General features: G+C 38.7%; 1 protein-coding gene across 1 annotated transcript in view; it reads left to right on the forward strand.

Moving 5' to 3' along the window:
- The first annotated feature begins 1,258 nt into the window (after nucleotides 1-1,258).
- The window catches only part of SRP72 (signal recognition particle 72), a 30,512-nt gene continuing 11,383 nt past the window's right edge, over nucleotides 1,259-20,387 (forward strand). The window contains exons 1-13 of the mRNA XM_004775485.3: nucleotides 1,259-1,409; nucleotides 3,348-3,468; nucleotides 7,023-7,146; nucleotides 8,470-8,613; nucleotides 8,693-8,804; nucleotides 10,064-10,095; nucleotides 10,738-10,862; nucleotides 10,954-11,011; nucleotides 15,225-15,356; nucleotides 16,374-16,502; nucleotides 17,664-17,736; nucleotides 17,945-18,009; nucleotides 19,408-19,503. Coding sequence (XP_004775542.1) covers nucleotides 1,301-1,409; nucleotides 3,348-3,468; nucleotides 7,023-7,146; nucleotides 8,470-8,613; nucleotides 8,693-8,804; nucleotides 10,064-10,095; nucleotides 10,738-10,862; nucleotides 10,954-11,011; nucleotides 15,225-15,356; nucleotides 16,374-16,502; nucleotides 17,664-17,736; nucleotides 17,945-18,009; nucleotides 19,408-19,503 — 1,320 coding nt within the window. The 5' untranslated portion in view covers nucleotides 1,259-1,300. The remainder of the gene's footprint in view (nucleotides 1,410-3,347; nucleotides 3,469-7,022; nucleotides 7,147-8,469; nucleotides 8,614-8,692; nucleotides 8,805-10,063; nucleotides 10,096-10,737; nucleotides 10,863-10,953; nucleotides 11,012-15,224; nucleotides 15,357-16,373; nucleotides 16,503-17,663; nucleotides 17,737-17,944; nucleotides 18,010-19,407; nucleotides 19,504-20,387) is intronic.

Genomic DNA, 20,387 nt, shown 5'->3' on the forward strand with positions numbered 1-20,387 from the left:
AACTATGTGCCAGGCAGTGTACTAGATCCCAAAGATACTGTGGTAAAGGTAAATGTGGTTCCTGTCCTCATGAAAATGATATCCATATAAAGATATAGGCTTCAAACGATGAGTGCTCAGAAGTACAGAGCTGTATCAGAGAATGACGGGGAATGTTGCCTAGTTTGCAAGATCAAAGAAGTACTTTTTAAAATCTGGAAGCAGGTACAGAAATACTGAAGGATAAAAAGAATAGGATGCTGGGAAAGAGAGAGCAAGTGGCAGGAGTTAGTGGATTTTGACAGTATTTGGGTCCGCAGGGGCATTCAATAAAATGCCCTCTCGTTTTTAAGAGCACTCAACAGAACAAACTCAAACGGAACAAACTCGGTTCCGACACTCAAATATATCTTGATATTTAAGCGCTTACAAAAACCCTAAAACTCCTATGTCTTTGTCTTGAGTGCCAGCACATGCTAGGATGCATGAGGTATATGTTATGCCCAGAACAATAATAATATTTTCCCTATTCTACAGTCGGGAAAACTGGGACTCTTGGATAAGTAACTTGCTCACAAGAGTCGCAGAGCCAGAAACTGAGCCCTGGCATTCTCATCCCTTACACATCATCCTTTGGCCTTACTGCCGACTGTTCCTGAACTGGAGCTCACAGCGCAGCCAAGGGGGTTTCGTCAAAGGTGCTTTGCACTTGTTCGTTCTTTTTCTTCTTCTGTGCCTTTCCTCATATTCGCTTCTCTGCTAGAATTTTATTCAGACCCTACCCTAGGTTTTCCTAAACCGCCTTTTAACGATCCTTTTCAAATATAATTCCTCTTTGAAGGAATTTCTCCAGCAGCAAAGAGAAGCCGTTTCTCTCCCCACTCTCCTTCAAAGGACTCCCTAAGGTTTCTAGCTAGTACTTGTACCACCCGATAGACCGCTTATTCTCTTCCCTAGATCGTCATTCGGCTGCGTCCGCCTCGTGGGATACGGACGCTGCCTCGCCAGCTGCTGTAGCCCCAGAAACGCAGGCTGCTTTGAGCCAAAACTGTCTGGTGAACCCCCTCTCAACCCCTTCCGGGGTCCGACACCTCGTTCCTTCCTACCAGCTTCAGGTAAGGTGTTTCAATTCTTTCTATCCACGCACATTTCTAGCGAAGACGGCTAAGATTCCGATCTCCAACACTTACTCAGGGATAGCAACGCTTCCGAATCCAAGACGCTTAGCAACCACCGGCTTCCTCCTCCGCTTGGCCGCCTCCGAGGTCCTCTTCCGGGGCAGAGGTCGCCCCGCCCCGCCCCTCCCCGCGTCTCCTCCAAGATGGCGAGCGGCAGCGGCGGGGGGGTTTCGGTGTCTGCGCTTTGGGGTGAAGTAAACCGTTATGGCCAGAACGGTGACTTCACGCGCGCTCTTAAGACCGTCAACAAGAGTAAGTGCTGGGGCGGGCCCAGGCCGCAGGGAGGTTGCGGCCTCCTTCCGGCGGACGCGACCACCTCGGAGCAGACGCGGGGATCGGAGATCCCGTCGGCGGCGGCGCGGGGGTCCGAACACCTGGCGGGCGCGGGTTGCGGCCCCTCTGCTCCACCTCATCAGCCCCGGACCCAGGGTTGCTTAGAGCCACGTGTACTTCCCTCTTCACCCTTCGCGGGGTAGCGAGGGTGGAATTTAAAGAGACCGCAACTCCATGCGCCTTTTTTGAAACTGTTTTCTTACTCGACTCCTCCGTTTTTACTCCTTAATTCGCAAATATGTCACATCACCACCTTTTCTCCATCCTTTTAGAAGAGCGATCAAGACAGTATTGCTGAGGGAGCTTGTTCTCTAGGGCCGCATCGCAGGGAGGAATCGGCTAGGGACACGTAGTTTTGAAGCTGGAGCTGACAAGGTGGGAGCTGTACAGATTGAGGGGAGAGGGGAGAGGGCTGGATATGGATGTTGGGCCTGCCACTCTCCTAGATAAAATCTCTCCCCGGTGTCATTAGGTCAGAGGATGTGTGAGTGAAAGCATTAACATTCGAAGTAACGTCGGAAGAAAAGTTTGGCCTGTTTTCTGGTTTGTTTTTCCGTTTTGGGTTTTTGTTTTTTGATTGTTTGTTTTTGCCCTGTAACTAATAATCTTAAGTCAGCTGCCTTTGATGTGAGATTTACTTATGATATTCATGTATCCTTTACTGTGTAATTGCAGTAAGGCCGTGCTTTTTAATGCTCTCTGCCATGGTAAATTCTTTACTGAAGATGCAGCCTGTGTTTGGTAGATTTGAAAAAGTGATTACAAAGACAGGGTTTGGCTCTTTAAAGCAGTAACATACAAAGTATGTCAGTAGCATACATGATTGTATAATTTTCAGTGTCCTATTAATGTAAAAAGAAGTGATTGTGCCACAGTGCACTTTCGATGATTTCAGACAGTAAGGAAACTGATTAAGGAACTGATTAGAGTTAATTTGATTCCTAAACTTGTTTTGAATTAGCTTTAGCCTTTGGCTAAACCTGCAACCAGTACTATTGAGTAGCAGTGTAGTGAGTATTTTGCAGAAATTATTTAATCACGGTTTTGTTTTGTTTTTTCAGTTTGTTGATCAATAATTCTCTTAATCGGTGAAAATTTTTATGATTCTTACACAGAATTGGGTTTCTAACATTGTCCAGGGGCAAGGAGGGTGATTGGGGTCATTTTGACACTAAACAGCTGTTTAGCTTTGAAACTTTGCAACCTGAGTCTTTCCTTGTCTTCTTTTGGTCTGTCGTCTTATGTGAAAAGGGAAATTTTGAAAGGTTTTTGGAAGTACTGCCAGCAAAATAAGTGGCATTTGTATACTTTACAACTTAAAAATTTTTACTAAAGTATTTTCATTTAATCTTGTTAATAAACTTTCATACTCGTTTTGTAGAACAGAAAACTAACATTTGGCAGTGAAATGATTTGCCCATGACTTAAAGACACTAATAACAAGCTTGTATTCAAAACTGAGTCATTTTTGCTTCCAAATTCTACATGAACTTTTTTCTTTCTTGGTGAACTTACTTCTTTCGATTGGTGAAATGTATGGGATGTAGCATGTGTCCTAAGGTGAAAAAACTGGAGAAAAATAGGTTCTTAGTTCTTTATGTCATTATTTAAAATTTTCTTTTTGCTACATGCATCTTGGGAATCTATCTCATTGGAAATCTTACTAAATTATAACGGCCCTTTTGCCACTTCCTAAGTTAAAAATGAAGATGGGTCATTTTCTTTAATGCTGCAACTAATTGTTGTTGCTGCTATACAATTAGAAATGTAGCTTCTTGAGGTAGTGGGTGGGAAATTTTAGTAAAACTGTGAGAAGGAAATGGATTTTAAAATTGTTTTCCTAAAATTTTTTTCTAGTACTGCAGATCAACAAGGATGATGTAACTGCCCTACACTGTAAAGTGGTATGCCTTATCCAAAATGGAAGTTTCAAGGAAGCCTTGAATGTCATCAATACTCACACTAAAGTGTTAGCCAAGTAAGTGATTCAGTTAGTTGTTTGTGCAGTTATTAGAAATATGGTTACCATAGCTATAACCATTTCCATGTTATTTCTTTTTTCCTCACTATTCAGTGATTTTTCATTCCTTTTTTGCTTGGTAGAAGTATTTCTGAATCTGGAAGGAGCAGTAGTATCTTCTTTTCTGCTTTAGGGAGCCTTTTTCTTTATCTCTGTCTTCCCTTTGAACCACTAAGAAGCAAGTAAACTGCTGAAGGATATGGGTCAGAAATGTAATGAATTTTTGAAGGATATAAGGAGAACAATTCAGAAGTTTAATTAAAAAGTCAGAAAGGGGGATGCCTGGGTGGCTCAGTTGGTTAAGCAGCTGCCTTTAGCTCAGGTCATGATCCCAGCGGCGTGGGATCGAGTCCCACATAGGGCTCCTTGCTCGGCAGGGAGCCTGCTTCTCCCTCTGCCTCTGCCTGCCACTCTGTCTGCCCGTGCTCACTCACTCTCTCTCCCTCTCTCTCTCTGACAAATAAATAAATAAAATCTTAAAAAAAAAAAAAAGTCAGGGTGGAACATGTAGGGTAGGATGTGTAAGTAGAGGCCTTTAGAATGGTATGGCAGTATATAAGTGTATATATATATACATATACACATATACACTTATATATGTATATAATATATATATATATGTATATATACATACACACATACATTTATCAGTATATAAGTCAGGTATAGCCTGACCTTTGTGCTTACCTCCTTTGAGAATTATTGAGGTGACTATGATTTTAGGTCAAAATCGTTTGGTGTCAGAGTTCTTTTTTTTTTTTTTTTAAGATTTCATTTATTTATTTGACAGAGAGAGATCACAAGTAGGCATAGAGGCAGGCAGAGAGAGAGGGAAGCAGGCTCCCCGCTGAGCAGAGAACCCGATGCGGGACTCGATCCCAGGACCCTGAGATCATGACCTGAGCCAAAGGCAGCGGCTTAACCCACTGAGCCACCCAGGCGCCCCATGTGTCAGGGTTCTTTAGCAGTCTTTAGAATATCTCAGATTTGCTGTTGTTAATCTTTTTTATTTATTTAATTTCTCATTTCATGAAATGTAAACTTATATTCTAAATTTTTACTGTAATTTGATTTTTATTTACAGTTATGTCTAATTCCCCAAAAGAAATATGTATAAAATAAAGTTCTGGGGGGTGCCTGGGTGGCTCAGTGGTTTAAAGCCTCTACCTTCAGCTCAGGTCATGATCCCAGGGTCCTGAGATTGAGCCCCGCATCAGGCTCTCTGCTCGCTGGGGTGCCTGCTTCCCTTCCCCTGTTCTGCCTGAGTCTCTGCCTACTTGTGATCTGTTTCTGTCAAATAAATAAATAAAATCTTGGGCACCTGGGTGGCTCAGTGGGTTGGGCCTCTGCCTTCCTCTCAGGTCATGATCCCAGGGTCCTAGGATCGAGTCCCAGGTTGGGCTCTGCTCAGTGGGGAGCCTGCTTCTCCCTCTCTCTCTCTGCATGCCTCTCTGCCTACTTGTGATCTCTCTCTGTCAAGTGAATAAATAAAATCTTTGGGAGAAAAAAATAAATAAAATCTTAAAAAAAATAAAGTTTTTGGCAACATATTTACTCTTTAGTGAAATACTGGGTTATAAAGTTGACACGAGCATCTCAGGGATTGGGGTACCAACCTTCTACACAGTTGAAAATCTTTGTATGACTTTAGACTCCCCAAAAACTGTACTGATAGCCTACTATTGACTAGAGGCCTAACAGATGACATAAATAGTTGATTAACGTGTATTTTTATGTTATATGTATTACATACTATATTTTTAGGTTAAAGTAAGCTAGAGGAAAGAAAATGATATTAAAATCATAAGAGAAAATATATCTAAGGTGCTATACTATATTTATTCGAAAAAATCCACAAATCAGTGGACTTAGGCAGTTCAAACCCATATTCAAATGGCAACAACTATATAGTATACTTTTTGTATAAGAAAAGGAGGTTATAAGAATTTATATATGTATTTTCCTCTACTTGCAGAAACAAACACTAGATAGAGAAACCGTGAATAAAAGTCACTTATAGGGGCACCTGGGTGGCTCAGTGGGTTAAGCCGCTGCCTTCGGCTCAGGTCATGACCTCAGGGTCCTGGGATCAAGTCCCGCATCAGGCTCTCTGCTCAGCAGGGAGTCTGCTTCCTCCTCTCTCTCTCTGCCTGCCTCTATGCCTACTTGTGATCTCTCTCTGTCAAATAAATAAATAAAAAATCTTAAAAAAAAAAAAAGTCACTTATAGGGGTGCCTGGGTGCCTCAGTTTTTAATGACTTCAGCTCAGGTCATGTTCCCAGATCCTGGGATTGAGCACCACATCCAGGAGCCTGCTTCTCCCTCTCCCTGCTACTCCCCGCACTTGTGCTCTCTCTCCCTCTGTCAAATAAATGAATAAAATCTTTAAAAATAAGCAAACAGGGGAGCCTGGGTGGCTCAGTCATTAAGCGTCTGCCTTCAGCTCAGGTCATGATTCCAGAGTTCTGGTATCGAGCCCCGTATCAGGCTCCCTGCTTGGGCTCCCTTCTTGGCGGGAAGCCTGCTTCTCCCACTCCCCCTACTTGTGTTCCCTCTCTTGCTGTGTCTCCCTCTGTCAAATAAATAAATAAAATATTTTTAAAAATAAAAAATAAAAATAAGTAAGTGAAACTCCAAAATGAGTTTCAAGTGTCACATTAATGTAGATGAGTTGTCAGTGTAGATAGGCAATGTTTTTATTGTTGTGTGTTTATCAGTTGTTTGGTTACAAGTACTATGTTCTTTTAAGATTCTAGTTACCTTTTATTTGCTATTTATTTGCCTTTTGAACACATTTATATAGCTTATTTGATAAGTAGAGCTAAGATACTTCTGTAATAACTCATTTAGAATAGTGTTCAGGGGCACCTGGGTGGCTCAGTTGGTGGAGCACATGACACTTGACCTCAGGGTTGTGAGTTAGTCCCATGTTGGGTGTGAAGATTACTGAAAAAAAAATCTTGGAAAAAATAAAATAGTGTTCAGGTTGTATTTAGTTACTTGATTTCATGATTTCATTCTTAAATGTTTGTTTCAAAGGTCCGTTAATTCTGAGATTGTCCATGAAAGCCAGAGAGGCAAGGGAAATGGATGTAATGTTTTCTGCCACTTGGGAACTGATTTTCAGGCTGTAACTAAACTTTGTTGGTTTCCTCATCTATTGTTTGTTTGTTCGTTTGTTTTTGAGATTTTCTTTATTTACTTGACAGAGAGAGAAAGAGAGCGCACAAGCAGGGGGAGCAGCAGAAAGAGGGAGAAGTAGGCTCCCTGCTAGGCAGGGAGTCTGATATGATACTGAATCCCAGGACCCTGGGATCATGATCTGAGCCGAAGGCAGACACTTAACTGACAGAGCCACCCAGGTGCCCCTTCCTCATCTATTGTTAATGGAGATTAAATGACTTACTATAGATCAGGTCCTTACAGCAGTGTGTGGCATATAGTGGATGCTCTGCAGTGTTAACTAATGATCAGATCCTTTTTTGTGTTTTGTTTTGTTTTTCTTTTTCAGTAACTCTCTTTCCTTTGAGAAGGCATATTGTGAATATAGGCTGAACAGAATTGAGAATGCCTTGAAGACAATAGAGAGTGCCAATCAGCAGACAGACAAATTAAAGGAGCTTTATGGACAAGTGGTAATTACTGCTTTAAAGTACATGTAGAGAATCTTCCTGAGTGGGCATGACTGTACCTGTAGGGAGGAGCAGGGATGAGGAACATCAGCCCATCCTGATGCTCCACAAAACTTGCCACCAAACCAATTCTTGAGGTTTGAACATATTCTCTCCTCTTGATCTTCACACAAACAGTTGCATCTATAATTGTGAATGAATTATTTCTCCAGGGTAATTAGAAAATTAGAATTAAAAACTATCCTATGAAACTTTGACTTTTTTAGTTGGGAAGATGAAGTCCAGGGATATACTAATACAGTTTTGAAAATGTATTTCTTTCTAGCTTTAAACACATTTTGTTCTAAGGTTAAAATAAAGTGAATCATGATAGATAAGAATTTGGGTGAATTTAACTAGTTTATGAATTCCTCAAAACTATCTTATTCTGAAAGGGCTTGAGAGACTTCATTAAGCTTAATGTAAAAAAAGAGCTATTAATGATGAGAGGACAGGAATGTTTTAGAAGTAACTAAAGCCTCTTAAAGATTTTTAAAATGTCAGGGCAAATGATGTAATATATGTATTGTCTCCAAGAGATAGTAAGAGTTAAATAATACATACAGGTTGGAGAAAGATTTGGACAAGTTCATGGATTGTAGGTTTATAAAGAACTTTTAAGGTAAGCTGGGCAAATTTAGGGTAAATGCCAACATTCTGAGTTTGATGAAGGGCATGAGTCCTGGTCATTTATAGTTGACTTAATTTACCCAGAGTGGCAGTTGTTATTGCCCTTTGAGAACAACTTGAATGAAATAAACAAGAATAATATTTTATGTACTTGATATTAACCCTATCCTAGCTTTTCCCCATCTGGGAAAAGGAAATGAAGATTAAATATACTGAACTCCTAAGAAATGTTAAGTCCTTTTGTTAACATCTAATTTTGTTCCTGTTCACTGGGGCTTAACAATCGTTTTGTGGGTGGGAAAATATTTTCATTATAAGTTAGATTTAGATAGCAGGGTGATTTCTTTGGACAGGTTTTGTTTCACAACCTACTTAGGCACTTTCCTAACCTCAGGAAGGAGGTAATACAATGACTTCTATTTGAGTCATGGCTGTAGATCTACAGTATAGTAGAGAGTCATTCATTCCAAGTTTTTGGAAGAGTTAATAGCACCCAGAACTAATTGAAAAATTGTAAAGGAAAGACTGTTGACTGCCTGTATCATGCTGAATAAGCTTTCCTACTTAGTGATTCAAAAAAGGGTTTATATGATGTTTGAGGCATAATACTACATCTGTCTTCCCCTCTGATCTTTTACTTGGTATTTGTCCCCGTAGTTATACCGATTAGAACGCTATGATGAATGCTTAGTGGTGTATAGAGATCTCGTCCGAAACTCCCAAGATGATTATGATGAAGAGAGAAAAACAAACCTTTCAGCAGTAGTTGCAGCTCAAAGCAATTGGGAAAAAGTGGTTCCAGTGAGTATCCCCGTGTACCCACACAGCTATGAAATGAGATTCCTGTCTAGTGTTTGACTGGTATTTTGCTCCTTGACAGGAGAACTTGGGCCTCCAAGAAGGCACACACGAACTATGCTACAATGCTGCATGTGCTCTGATAGGACAAGGCCAGCTGAGCCAAGCAATGAAAATCCTGCAAAAAGCTGAAGGTTGGAAGTTTATTAAAATTATGTGTAATTGTAATGTGCGTATAACTTAAAACATTATTTCCAAAAATTGAATTTGATTTTTGTGAGATTTATAATTGGAAACTATATAATTGGAAATTATATGATGCAGTGGGAATTTCTCAAAGTTCATCTAGCCTTTCTCTTGGCAGTTTAGCATATCTTCCCTATTTGTGTCTAATCCCTAAGCCAGAGTACTTGTCCATTTTCATCCATACCAGACCTTATTTTTGAGGTAAACATCTAACATAAACATAACATAAACATCTGACATAAACACATCGTGCAGTCATTTAAAATAAAAATGTAAATCTAGGGGTACCTGGGTGGCTTAGTCCATTAAAGGTCCTACTCTGGTTTTTGGCTCAGATCATGATCTCATGGGTCCTGGGATCTAACTCCACATCAGGCTCCGTGCCCAGCGGGGAGTCTGCTTCTCCCCTCCATCCCTCCCTCTCCCCCCCCCCTAAAATAAATAAATAAATAAATCTCTTTTTTTAAAAAAGCCTTGATTTAAAAAAATAGTAATAATGTAGATCTTTATTATAAAGATGTCCAGAATATAATAAATGGGAAAGGGAGGTTTCAAAATAGTATATGGAATATCACACTTTCATTTTAAAAGCAGCTGTGCCTTTGCATTTTAAATATTTAAAAAAAAAATTTTTTTTTTTTTAAAGATTTTATTTATTTGACAGAGAGAGATCACAAGTAGGCAGAGAGGCTGGCAGAGAGAGAGAGAGGAGGAAGCAGGCTCCCTGCCGAGCAGAGAGCCTGATGTGGGACTCGATCCCAGGACCCTGAGATCATGACCTGAGCCGAAGGCAGCAGCTTAACCCACTGAGCCACCCAGGGGCCCTCATTTTAAAAATAGTAATGAAAATGCTAATAGTGGTTGTCTCTTGGTGGTGGGATTATTGTCTTTACTACATTTTTGTCATTGATTTTTTTGCGATGAACATTTGTTGCATTTATATTTTTTCAATGCCCTTAATTTTTTTTTTAACCTAGAGATTACAAATGAAAGAAAAATGCCAGAGAGCTAGAATAGTCCAGGACTGATAGTATTTATGTAATGTTTATTATTATTTATGTTGATGCTAATAATAAATTACGAATTTGCTTGTTATTAAAATTATCTTGAAATCTTCTGCCTAAGAATTTAATTCTTACTCTTCAGAATGGTGAAAGGAATGAGAGTTACCCTGCAATATTAATTTTAAAATCATTTTTTCCTATAGATCTTTGCCGCCGCTCATTATCAGAAGATTCTGTAAGTATTCCACTGTTATTAAACCCAAATTTTACACTTCTGACTAATATAAATTTGTAGGGCGCTTCATTGTAGTATTTATTGACTTGTTAGAATAGGTGGTGATTTATTAAATATAAATCATAGTAAAAAATCCTCTTGATCAATTATTTGATTGGAGTCTTAGGCTGGGAAATTACAATACCAGAATTTTCATATGCCATATCCATTTTATTTTAAATTTATATTAATATAAATTCATTCTCTTGTTTTAGAGGTAAGGCTCAGATCTTTGCATGTGGGTCTTTTCATAGGGATCCCATGCATATTTCTTAAATGAACCACAAATAATCCAACCGTCATGATTTCCAGTTGTCTTAAAGACAGTCATGAAGTAGTTTCATTATAGGGTCCTTAACAGTTGTTAGCCTTTTCACCAGTCTTTTATTGTTTTCTGGTGCTCACCTGTTTACACAGTAATTTGCCTTTGAAATCACCTTTATCAAATTCCTAAATTTAAGCAAACTGATTCTAAGGAAAGTTTTCTGAAAATCATAAGTTCTCTTTAAGATTGTGTACCTTTTTAGTGTTTGGAATACTTCGTAAATATGGAGATGAATTTGGAGAATTTACAGGGTGGGGGGGATTTCTTTTTCTCCTTAGGATGGGACTGAGGAAGACCCACAGGCAGAACTGGCCATCATTCATGGGCAGATGGCCTATATTCTGCAGCTGCAGGGTCGTACAGAGGAAGCGTTGCAACTTTACAATCAGATAATAAAACTAAAGTAAGTAAGTTATTAAAATGAAGTACCTTTTATAGGGGTGAAGCCTCTTTTAAAAGTTTGTTTCTTTTTGACTGTTGCTTATTGTTCACAGGCCAACAGATGTGGGATTGCTAGCTGTGATTGCAAACAACATCATTACTATTAACAAGGTATGGCTTATCCATGGCTTTCTTAAACTTGTATTTTACATTGAAAACATATTATCTGCTTCATCCTAGGTTAACTTCTTTTTTCTGTAGCACAGTCTGGTTGTAGCAAAATCACAATCACAGCTTAACTTTTATGATGAGGATTCTGCATGCTATATTCAGCTAATAAAACTTTTTTGCAGTTACAATCTCTGGACAGTCTTACCCTTTTCCCAGTTTATAATAATGTGGAGAATCTATATATTGAAAAATAAATTGTTCGGAGTTTTAAACTAAGCATGTGTGTATTTTATGTGTCATTTTCATCTAGTGAGTCTGAGGACAAGTTTTCGTTATACAATTTTTTTCTTTCTGGTGGTTTTTATCTTGGGGAAAGGGAGACATGCCCACCCCAAAGCCACATATAAAATATTACAAATATGGGGGCGCCTGGGTGGCTCAGTGGGTTAAAGCCTCTGCCTTCGGCTCAGGTCGTGGATCGAGCCCCGCATCGGGCTCTCTGCTCGGCGGAGAGCCTGCTTCCTCCTCTCTGCCTGCCTCTCTGCCTACTTGTGATCTCTGTCTGTCAAATAAAAAAATAAAAATTATTAAAAAAAATTATGAATATAAATGATCCTAAAGAGTACTGTACTAGTAAAATTAACCACCATTTAGAACATTTTTTTAAAAGATTTTATTTATTTATTTGACAGAGAACACAAGTCGGCAGAGAGGCAGGCAGAGAGAGATGAGGAAGCAGGCTCCCCGCTGAGCAGAGAGCCCGATGCAGGGCTCGATCCCAGGACCCTGGGATCATGACCTGAGCCGAAGGCAGAGGCTTTAACCCACTGATCCACCCAGGCACCCCTAGAACATTGTTTTAATGGAAGAACATTTCAGAGTTGAAATTAAAGTCTGTAGAAAATACGTAACGTTTGGGGCACCTGGGTGGCTCACTGGGTTAAGCCTCTGCCTTTGGCTTGGGTCATGGTCTCAGGGTCCTGGGATCAAACCCTGCATCAGTGTCTCTGCTCATCAGGGAGCCTGCTTCCCCATCTCTCTCTACCTGCCTCGATGCCTGCCTCTCTGCCTACTTGTGACCTCTCTCTGTGTCAAATAAATAAATAAATCTTAAAAAAGAAAAGTAACATTTGATTTCTTTTGATAAATTGTGATTTTTCAAGTGCTATCTTCTTATATTTTTAGGTGGCAGTACTTGCCTCCAATTTGTAGGAATATAATCTGAGGCTAAAAGGAGTTAAGTAATTTGTATAAGGTCACAGCCTGTTAGAGGTAGAACTTGGATTCACATTCTAGTGTCTCGACTCCACAAAGTCCTTCATGGTACTTCCCTCCTCCAATAGCAGAAATTCAGAGGGCTCCAGAGCTGAGATGATGGCATTAGAGAGAGTAGTAGAGAGAACATGTTGCAGGCCTTTGGCATGGTTTAGGTTTTCAAAAATTGATTCTGGCATTTGAATCTTAGCAACATTATATACTTGCCTGTGTGTGTGAATTATTTGAAATGCTGTGAGGATGATTTCATTTTACCTGTTATAATTACGGGAAGGAGAGTGTGTGAAACACTAGATATCTTAATCTTGTTGTTAAGTATATACCAAACTTTTTTAAAAATATATTTTTTAAAACTTTATTTGAGAGAGAGTGAGAGAGAGATCACAGAGAGAGGGAGAATCAGACTCGATGCTGAACAGGCAGCCCAATGGGAGGCTCGATCCTGGGACCTTGAGATCGTGACCTGAGCTGAAGGCAGATGCTTAAAAAGACTGAACCACCCAGGCACCCATCTCTATTTTTTTTTTTTTTTAAGATTTTAAGAAATGTATTTATTTGAGAGAGAGTGAGAGCAAGAGAGATCACAGAGGGAGAAGGATATACCACCCTAACTTTCTTGAGTCAACAGACTTTTTATTCAAAATAGTGCTGAATTCAATAGATAATGCAAAAGAAATAATGAAAGTCAGTCTCAATCATTACATCATTTAAAAGTCTCATTCTGATATTGAAAAAAAATTGTGCATGTTTAAATTTTTTACTTTTAACTACAGTATTGGTGAAAGAAAAGATCTCTGAGCTGGCAAATTTGTAGCTGACCCTTGATAAAGAGAGTTATGGTTTGAAGGTTAAACAACAGCATAAGCAAATGAATACGGAGAAATACTTATGAGTTAGGGGAAGAAAGTGAGAAAACAGAAATTAAAGGATACATACATGCTAGCTAAAATTTAAAAAAAAATTTTTTTAAGATTTTATTTATTTATTTGACAGAGATCACAAGTAGGCAGAGGCAGGCAGAGAGAGGGGGGGAAGCAGGCTCCCTACTCAGCAGAGAGCCCGATGTGGGGCTTGATCTCAGGACCCTGGGATCATGACCCAAGCTGAAGGCAGAGGCTTTTAACCCACTGAGCCACCCAGGTGCCCCCAAAATTTTTAAAAGTTTAGATTGAACCGTATGGTATAGAAGGCCTTGAAAATCAAATTTTTTAGTAAGTGCCATGATAACAAAGTTTAAGAGAAGTCTGGCAGTGGTATGCATGATGAATTGAAGTATTAAAAGAGTACAGAGGAGAACCAACTAGAAATCTGGTTTCTTTTTTCTTTTCTTTTTTTTTTTTAAGATTTTATTTATTTATTTGACAGAGAGAAATCACAAGTAGGCAGAGAGGCAGGCAGAGAGAGAGAGAGAGGAGGAAGCAGGCTCCCTGCTGAGCAGAGAGCCCAATGCGGGACTCGATCCCAGGACCCTGAGATCATGACCTGAGCCGAAGGCAGTGGCTTAACCACTGAGCCACCCAGGCGCCCAGAAATCTGGTTTCTTAATTGATTTATGTGTGGGGCAGCGGGGTGGCCCAGTCGGTTAACTGTCTGCCTTTGGCTTGGGTCATGGTCTTGGGGTCCTGGAATCTAGTTCTGCGTTGGGCTCCCTGCTCAGCAGGGAGTCTGCTTCTCCCTCTCCCTCTGTCCTTCTTCCCAGCTTGTGCTTTCTCTCTCTATCTCAAGTAAATAAAATCTTTAAAAAAAAAAAAATTGATATATATGAAAGTTTTTTGCTGTACGTTAAAATAATTTTACAGTGGTTTGAAGCTTCAAACTCAGAATAAGTGGTATTTATTTTAGATTTCTTCTTTGTCTCCTTTTAGTCTTCAAACTAGTAGAAGACCTGGTTTGAAAAACATAGTTTAAAGATGGAATTGGGAGGGAGACAAACCATAAGTGACTCTTAATCTCACAAAACAAACTGAGGGTTGCTGGGGGGAGGGGGTTTGGGGGAAGGGGGTGGGATTATGGACATTGGGGAGGGTGTGTGCTTTGGTGAGTGCTGTGAAGTGTGTAAACCTGGTGATTCACAGACCTGTACCCCTGGGGATAAAAATATATGTTTATAAAAAATAAAAAATAAAAAAAAGAAAAAAAACATAGTTTATCACTTATTTGTGAATATATATTTTTTAAAAGATGATATTTATTTATTTGACACAGAGAGAGAGAAATCACAAGTAGGCATAGAGGCAGGCAGGTGTGGGGGAAGCAGGCTCTCCACAGAGCAGAGAGCAGAGCAGAGAGCCTGATGCAGGGCTTGATCCCAGAACCCTGAGATCATGACCTAAGCCAAAGGCAGAGGCTTTAACCCACTGAGCCATCCAGGCGCCCGGACATTGTGTAATTCTTAACAGGATTTTTAAAAGGCAGATTACACTGTGTGTGCTGCACATAGAAGTTTGGGAATTTGAGCTTCTTTGAGCTACTGCCTAGGTGAGAAGGGCCTTAAGGAAAAGAAAAATAGTAGCTATGTTACATTAGCTTTTTTTGCTAAAAATGGTTTCAAAAGGGGTGTGAATCTATTTGTGAATTTTAATGATTTGCTTACACAGTGACTTTCAAAGAGGAAAGAATTACTTTCCTCATTCATAGTTTGTAGATTGTAGCTTTCTTTGTACCTTTGTAGTCCTGATTTCCAGTGTCAGATTTGTTCTGTCCACTTTTCTTCAAGAAGCTCAAAACAAGCAGTTAATAGTGGAAGGATAAATCAAAAGAAAACCAAGAACCCAAGACAGATTTTTTAGGGGTTTAAACAACCTAACCAGGTAGATGTATTATCTTTCAAGCTCTCTTGTGTATAAAATAACTAAATGGAAGAGGAGTAAAATCTTGAAGTGTTAAAGGGTTAAAGTCTGAGATTGCTGTTAATGGCAGATGAACTTTTCTTTGTCAGGACCAAAATGTCTTTGACTCCAAGAAGAAGGTGAAATTAACCAATGCAGAAGGAGTAGAGTTTAAGCTTTCTAAGAAACAGCTGCAAGCTATAGAATTTAACAAAGCTTTACTTGCTATGTACACAAATCAGGTAAGTAACAAATCTCTCATTGCTCTAGCTAACCCTTTTGGAGTATGGCATATGAGGCATAATGGATGTAACAGTCCAATCTGTGTATATTTTTTGTCTTACACCAGTGTATGTTTCAGAATGTTATATTTCATAGATTTTGTTAAACAAGTGATTTTCCCAATTATTTGCAAAGGTCTATAGCTACCTTTTAAAAGGAAGAGAGCACTTTCCACACTTGTAAGTGAGGTACTGTTCTCATCTTATTTCTGATTTCTCTGAATTAAAGTAGAAATCATCAGAGATGTCAACTTTGATTATAGGTTTAAGATCTGTCTTTCATTATAGTTTGTGCATAATTATTCAAGTTGCAAATGCTGAGGAGATCAATTTTAATTCTAATCCGAATTAATTCTAAAGATTTCATATTCTTCCATAGCAGAGGTTTTCAGTGGGAGAGTGAGAGGCAGTAACATTTTTATTATGTAGAACTGAGCCAGATTATTCTTGAATACTTCGGCAAGAAATACCTATACATTTTGTTGCTTTAAGTAAAGGGTGATACTTGTATTTTTTTTTTTAAACAAAACTCTGGAACTTAAGCATCCAAATTAATATTTAGAACTAGTCCTTTCTCGGATGCGTGGGTGCCTCAGTGGGTTACACATCCAGCTCTTGATTTTGGTTCAGGTCATGATCTCAGGGTTGTGAGACCAAGCCCTTGTTGGGTGTTGGGATCTAAGCTGGGCGTGGAACCTGTTTAAGATTCTCTCTTTCTCCTTTTGCCCACCACCGCCACCCAAAGAACTAGTCCTTTCCTAAATCCTTTTGCAACTCATAGCTTAAATTCAATAAATGGAAATCTTCTTACAGGAAAAAATTGAGAATAGACACTATAAACCACTTCTTTATCCAGAGAGTTCTTCACTATTGTCTTTCAGCTGAGCTCCTTTCCCTTCCATCCCCATCCCTCCTTTTCTCTTTTTGGTCACTTTTCATTAACCAGCTTATTTTTGGGGGGGAAATGCTGTTTTTTAGGCAGAACAGTGCCGCAAAATATCTGCCAGTTTACAGTCCCAAAGTCCTGAGCATCTCCTGCCTGTATTAATCCAAGCTGCCCAGCTCTGCCGTGAAAAGCAACATGCAAAAGCGATAGAGCTGCTTCAGGTAAAGGAATTATTTGAATTTTTAATAAGTTGTCATGTAGTTGCATCATTCTTTCATTTTCATTATAGTAGTCTGCAAACTTGCAAATGTAGTGGGAAAACTAATAGGTAACATACCACTAGACAAATTCCAAAGTGTCACTGTAGTGAATTCTTGAGCTACAGCTTTGTTTTATGTACATTTTATGTTTTATGTTTAACGTACATTTTACGTACATTAATATACATTTTGGGGCACCAGGGTGCCTCAGTTGGTTGAGTGTTGGACTTTTGATCTCAGCTCAGGTCTTGATCTCAGGGTGGGTAAGTTCGGGCCCTGTGCTGGGCTCCACATTGGGTCGGGAGCCTACTTTAAAAAAAATTTTTTAAAACATTTGTATTAGTGGTTGTTTACCATAAACCTGAAGAATGGTTTTCATTTGAAGATCAATTTAGCATGAGTTAAAGGTTTGTTTTAGGTTTATGATGCCAGAATTTGCTTAACCTCTTTTTTCCAGTAATGTATTTTCCAATGAGTCCCAGTCCAAAACCTCAAACAATACAGAGATACTAACTTGGTTTTCATCATCCTAAATCAGCTATTAGATTACATGTTTGAAATTCCTGAGGGTTCAATATCCTGGAAAGTTGAACAGGGTAAAATTAGGACCATCCTGAAGGGCAAAATTACCTAGCTGGTATCCTCAGTAAGGAGGCAGCATCTATTTGAGTATTTTACTTTATTAAACAAAACAAAACTATGTAGTAATCTTATTATTTCTCTAATTGTGATTTCCTGGAACTTGGTATTATTACACTTTCAGAGCATAATTTTAAATTTTTCCAGAATTAAAATTTTGACCTGAAACCAGACTTTAATATTTTAAAGGTGGGTGGCTCAGTCGGTTGTGCCTCAGCCTTCGGCTCATGTCCTGTCTGAGGGTCCTGGGATCGAGCCCCACATCGGGCCCTCTCCTGAATGGGGAGCCTGCTTCCCCCTCTCTCTCTCTGCCTGCCTCTGCCTACTTGTGATCTCTCTCAGTGTCAAATAAATAAACAAAATCTTTAAAAAAAACAAAACATTGGATTTTAAGTTCTGTGTAGAAGTGATAATTGAACTGTGTGTTGTTAGTTGTGTAAATTGTGGTTTGTTTGTTTTTTTCTCCAACTAAAAATGTTTTAGGAGTTTTCAGATCAGCATCCAGAAAATGCAGCTGAAATTAAGCTGACCATGGCACAGCTGAAAATTTCCCAAGGTATTAATAATTATTTCATCATGACTAAAATATTTTAATGGAAACATGGTTGAATTGTTTCTGAAGTAGTTGTGAACTATGTGGTTTTAAAAATTGGGCAAAAAATTTTTTTTTGAGATTCTACAAAATAGGACTTAAATTTGTTGTTGTTTTTAATAATAAGCTTACTTCAGTATGATAATGATGATGATGTTTTTAATTTCTTAAGGTAATATATCCAAAGCATGTCTAATATTGAGAAGCATAGAAGAGTTAAAGCATAAACCAGGCATGGTGAGTTTATAACTAAAATAAGACCATAAAAGCAGTGGGATTATATAGTCTATTGGTATGTTTGGTGTTTCTTTGTATTTAATTTCTGTTTATTCATAGGAGTAGTAGTTTATTCGTAGGAGTAGTGGTGAAAATAAGTTACTTATCTGGTCTGCATTTAATGTCATTTTGTGTTCTGCTTTGGATTGATTTATTATTCAGGCAAATATGCCAGGCACTATTTAAGCCTTATATTATCACTAAAAGCCAACCTTAAACAACCTAAGACCCGTATAGGGAATTTCTTAGCCTAAATTATTTTATCATGTCTTCAGTGTGATATTTTGAGTTAAAAAATTTAGTGATAGTGGCTAATAAATGTAGTTTTTAGTTCTGTTGATTCAGTCATCACAGATTGAAATCACCAATATAGCTTTGAAAGCATCTGTTTCAAAATAGAGACTAACGCTGTTGGTGGTGGTATGTACATTTATTGATTAGACACTTTTATTCATGTCTGTATCCTCTAATACAGCTCGTTTACAGTTGGCACTCTAAATATATAATACTATTATGATAATGTTTTCTCCTTTGAAGATTAACATTTTCAAGACTGGACTATAATTATTCTATATTAGAATCAAATACAAATTCCTAAAATTTCATATCCGGCCTTCTATTACCTTTCAAGAAATTTGTCCATTTCATCATTGGGGAACTTACTGGCATAAAAGTTGTTCAGGTATTTCCTGTTTATCCCTTTAATATCTAAAGACCCTCTCCCATTCCTGGTACTGGCTATTCAGGGCTTCTTTTTTGTTTTCTGATCAATTTAGCTGGGGATTCATCAGTTTTAATGATTTTCTCAACAATCCAGCTTCTTGTTTCTGTTTCCTTTCTGTCCTCATCTCATGCTGCTCCTCCTACTCTCGCTCTGCTCTAGCCACATGGGTCTCCTTGCTGTCCCTCCAACACACCGGCAAGCTTTTCACTGGCCTTTTGTAGCTCAGGCCAGATAGAACTTACCATGGAAATTTAGCCACACTGGTGTGTAGCTCACTGATCACACATTGGATGTCCCAGCAGTGTTTTATTATATAAACTAATTTTCTGAGCACTTATTCTCAACTGTTACACTTACCTTGCTATGCACTAGTAACAAAGTGTGAACTGACACTGGTTTAAGAGAAAAGTTATATTTTATAGATAACTACCTTTGTATTTAGGAACCATGGTTGTGTATGATATTTCTAGTTATTATGGCCCAGAAATATAATAATTTTTATGATGAATTTGGTATAGGCAGGGAGCCTAACAACTTTTATTTGCTATTTTTTCCTAATTTTTTCATTCTCAAAAAGCTTATTCTGGGAGAGAAAGGGAAATTTTATTCATTAATTTATACTTTTGTCTGGGTAGGTATCTGCATTAGTGACTATGTACAGCCACGAGGAGGATATTGATAGTGCCATTGAGGTCTTCACGCAAGCTATCCAGTGGTATCAAAATCATCAGGTAAGTAAATTGTTTTGAGGCCATGTTTCTGTCTAAAACTAAAAAGGTGTAGGAGTGAGCTCAAGTTACGAGAATTGAAATATTCCAAGTCACTATACTGTTAGATTGTCAAATTAATTTTTTTAAGTATACCAGATCCAAACAAAGCTACTAGAAATAAGAATTATTTCAAAATGAAAAAAAAAGCTCAGTTACGGTTTTGAAGTCCTTTCTGGTTCATTATGTGTATTTGTGTATAATCTCAAAAGATAATACATGAGCACATATGGGAGTGCTCATCTTTAGTGGCTAGAGAGCTTGTGGATGGTAGTAAGTGGTGGAACATCAATATGTGCGATTATTCTATCTCATGGGGCGCCTGGGTGGCTCAATCATTAAGCGTCTCCCTTTGGCTCAGCTCCTGATCCCAGGGCCCTGAGATTGAGCCCCGCATCTGGCTCCATGCTCAGCGGGGAGCCTGCTTCTCCCTCTCCTTCTGCCTGCCATTCTGCCTTCTTGTGCTCTATCTCTCTGTCAAATAAATAAATAAAATCTTTTTAAAAAAGAAAAAATAATTGTATCTCATATTTACATGGAACAGGAACATCTTCATTTTTTTCCAGCATGAGTCTCTGCATAGGCAGTATCCAGCTTATAAATACACATGCACACAGGTGGCATTTATACTGTTGGCGCTATTGACAGTAGAGGGATAGCAGTGTTCTGGGAAATACTGCATTAATGCTTGAGAACTGTGGTGACATATCTTTAAGATTTGATTATAATATTTCTTTTTTTTTTTTTTTTAAGATTTTATTTATTCTTCAGAGAGAGAGGGAGAGAGAGCGAGCACAGGCAGACAGAATGGCAGGCAGAGGCTGAGGGAGAGGCAGGCTCCCTGCTGA

This window comes from Mustela putorius, unplaced genomic scaffold, assembly GCF_011764305.1.
Source record: "Mustela putorius furo isolate JIRA1106 unplaced genomic scaffold, ASM1176430v1.1 tig00000430_pilon_pilon_pilon, whole genome shotgun sequence".
NCBI classification, from domain to species: domain Eukaryota; kingdom Metazoa; phylum Chordata; class Mammalia; order Carnivora; family Mustelidae; genus Mustela; species Mustela putorius.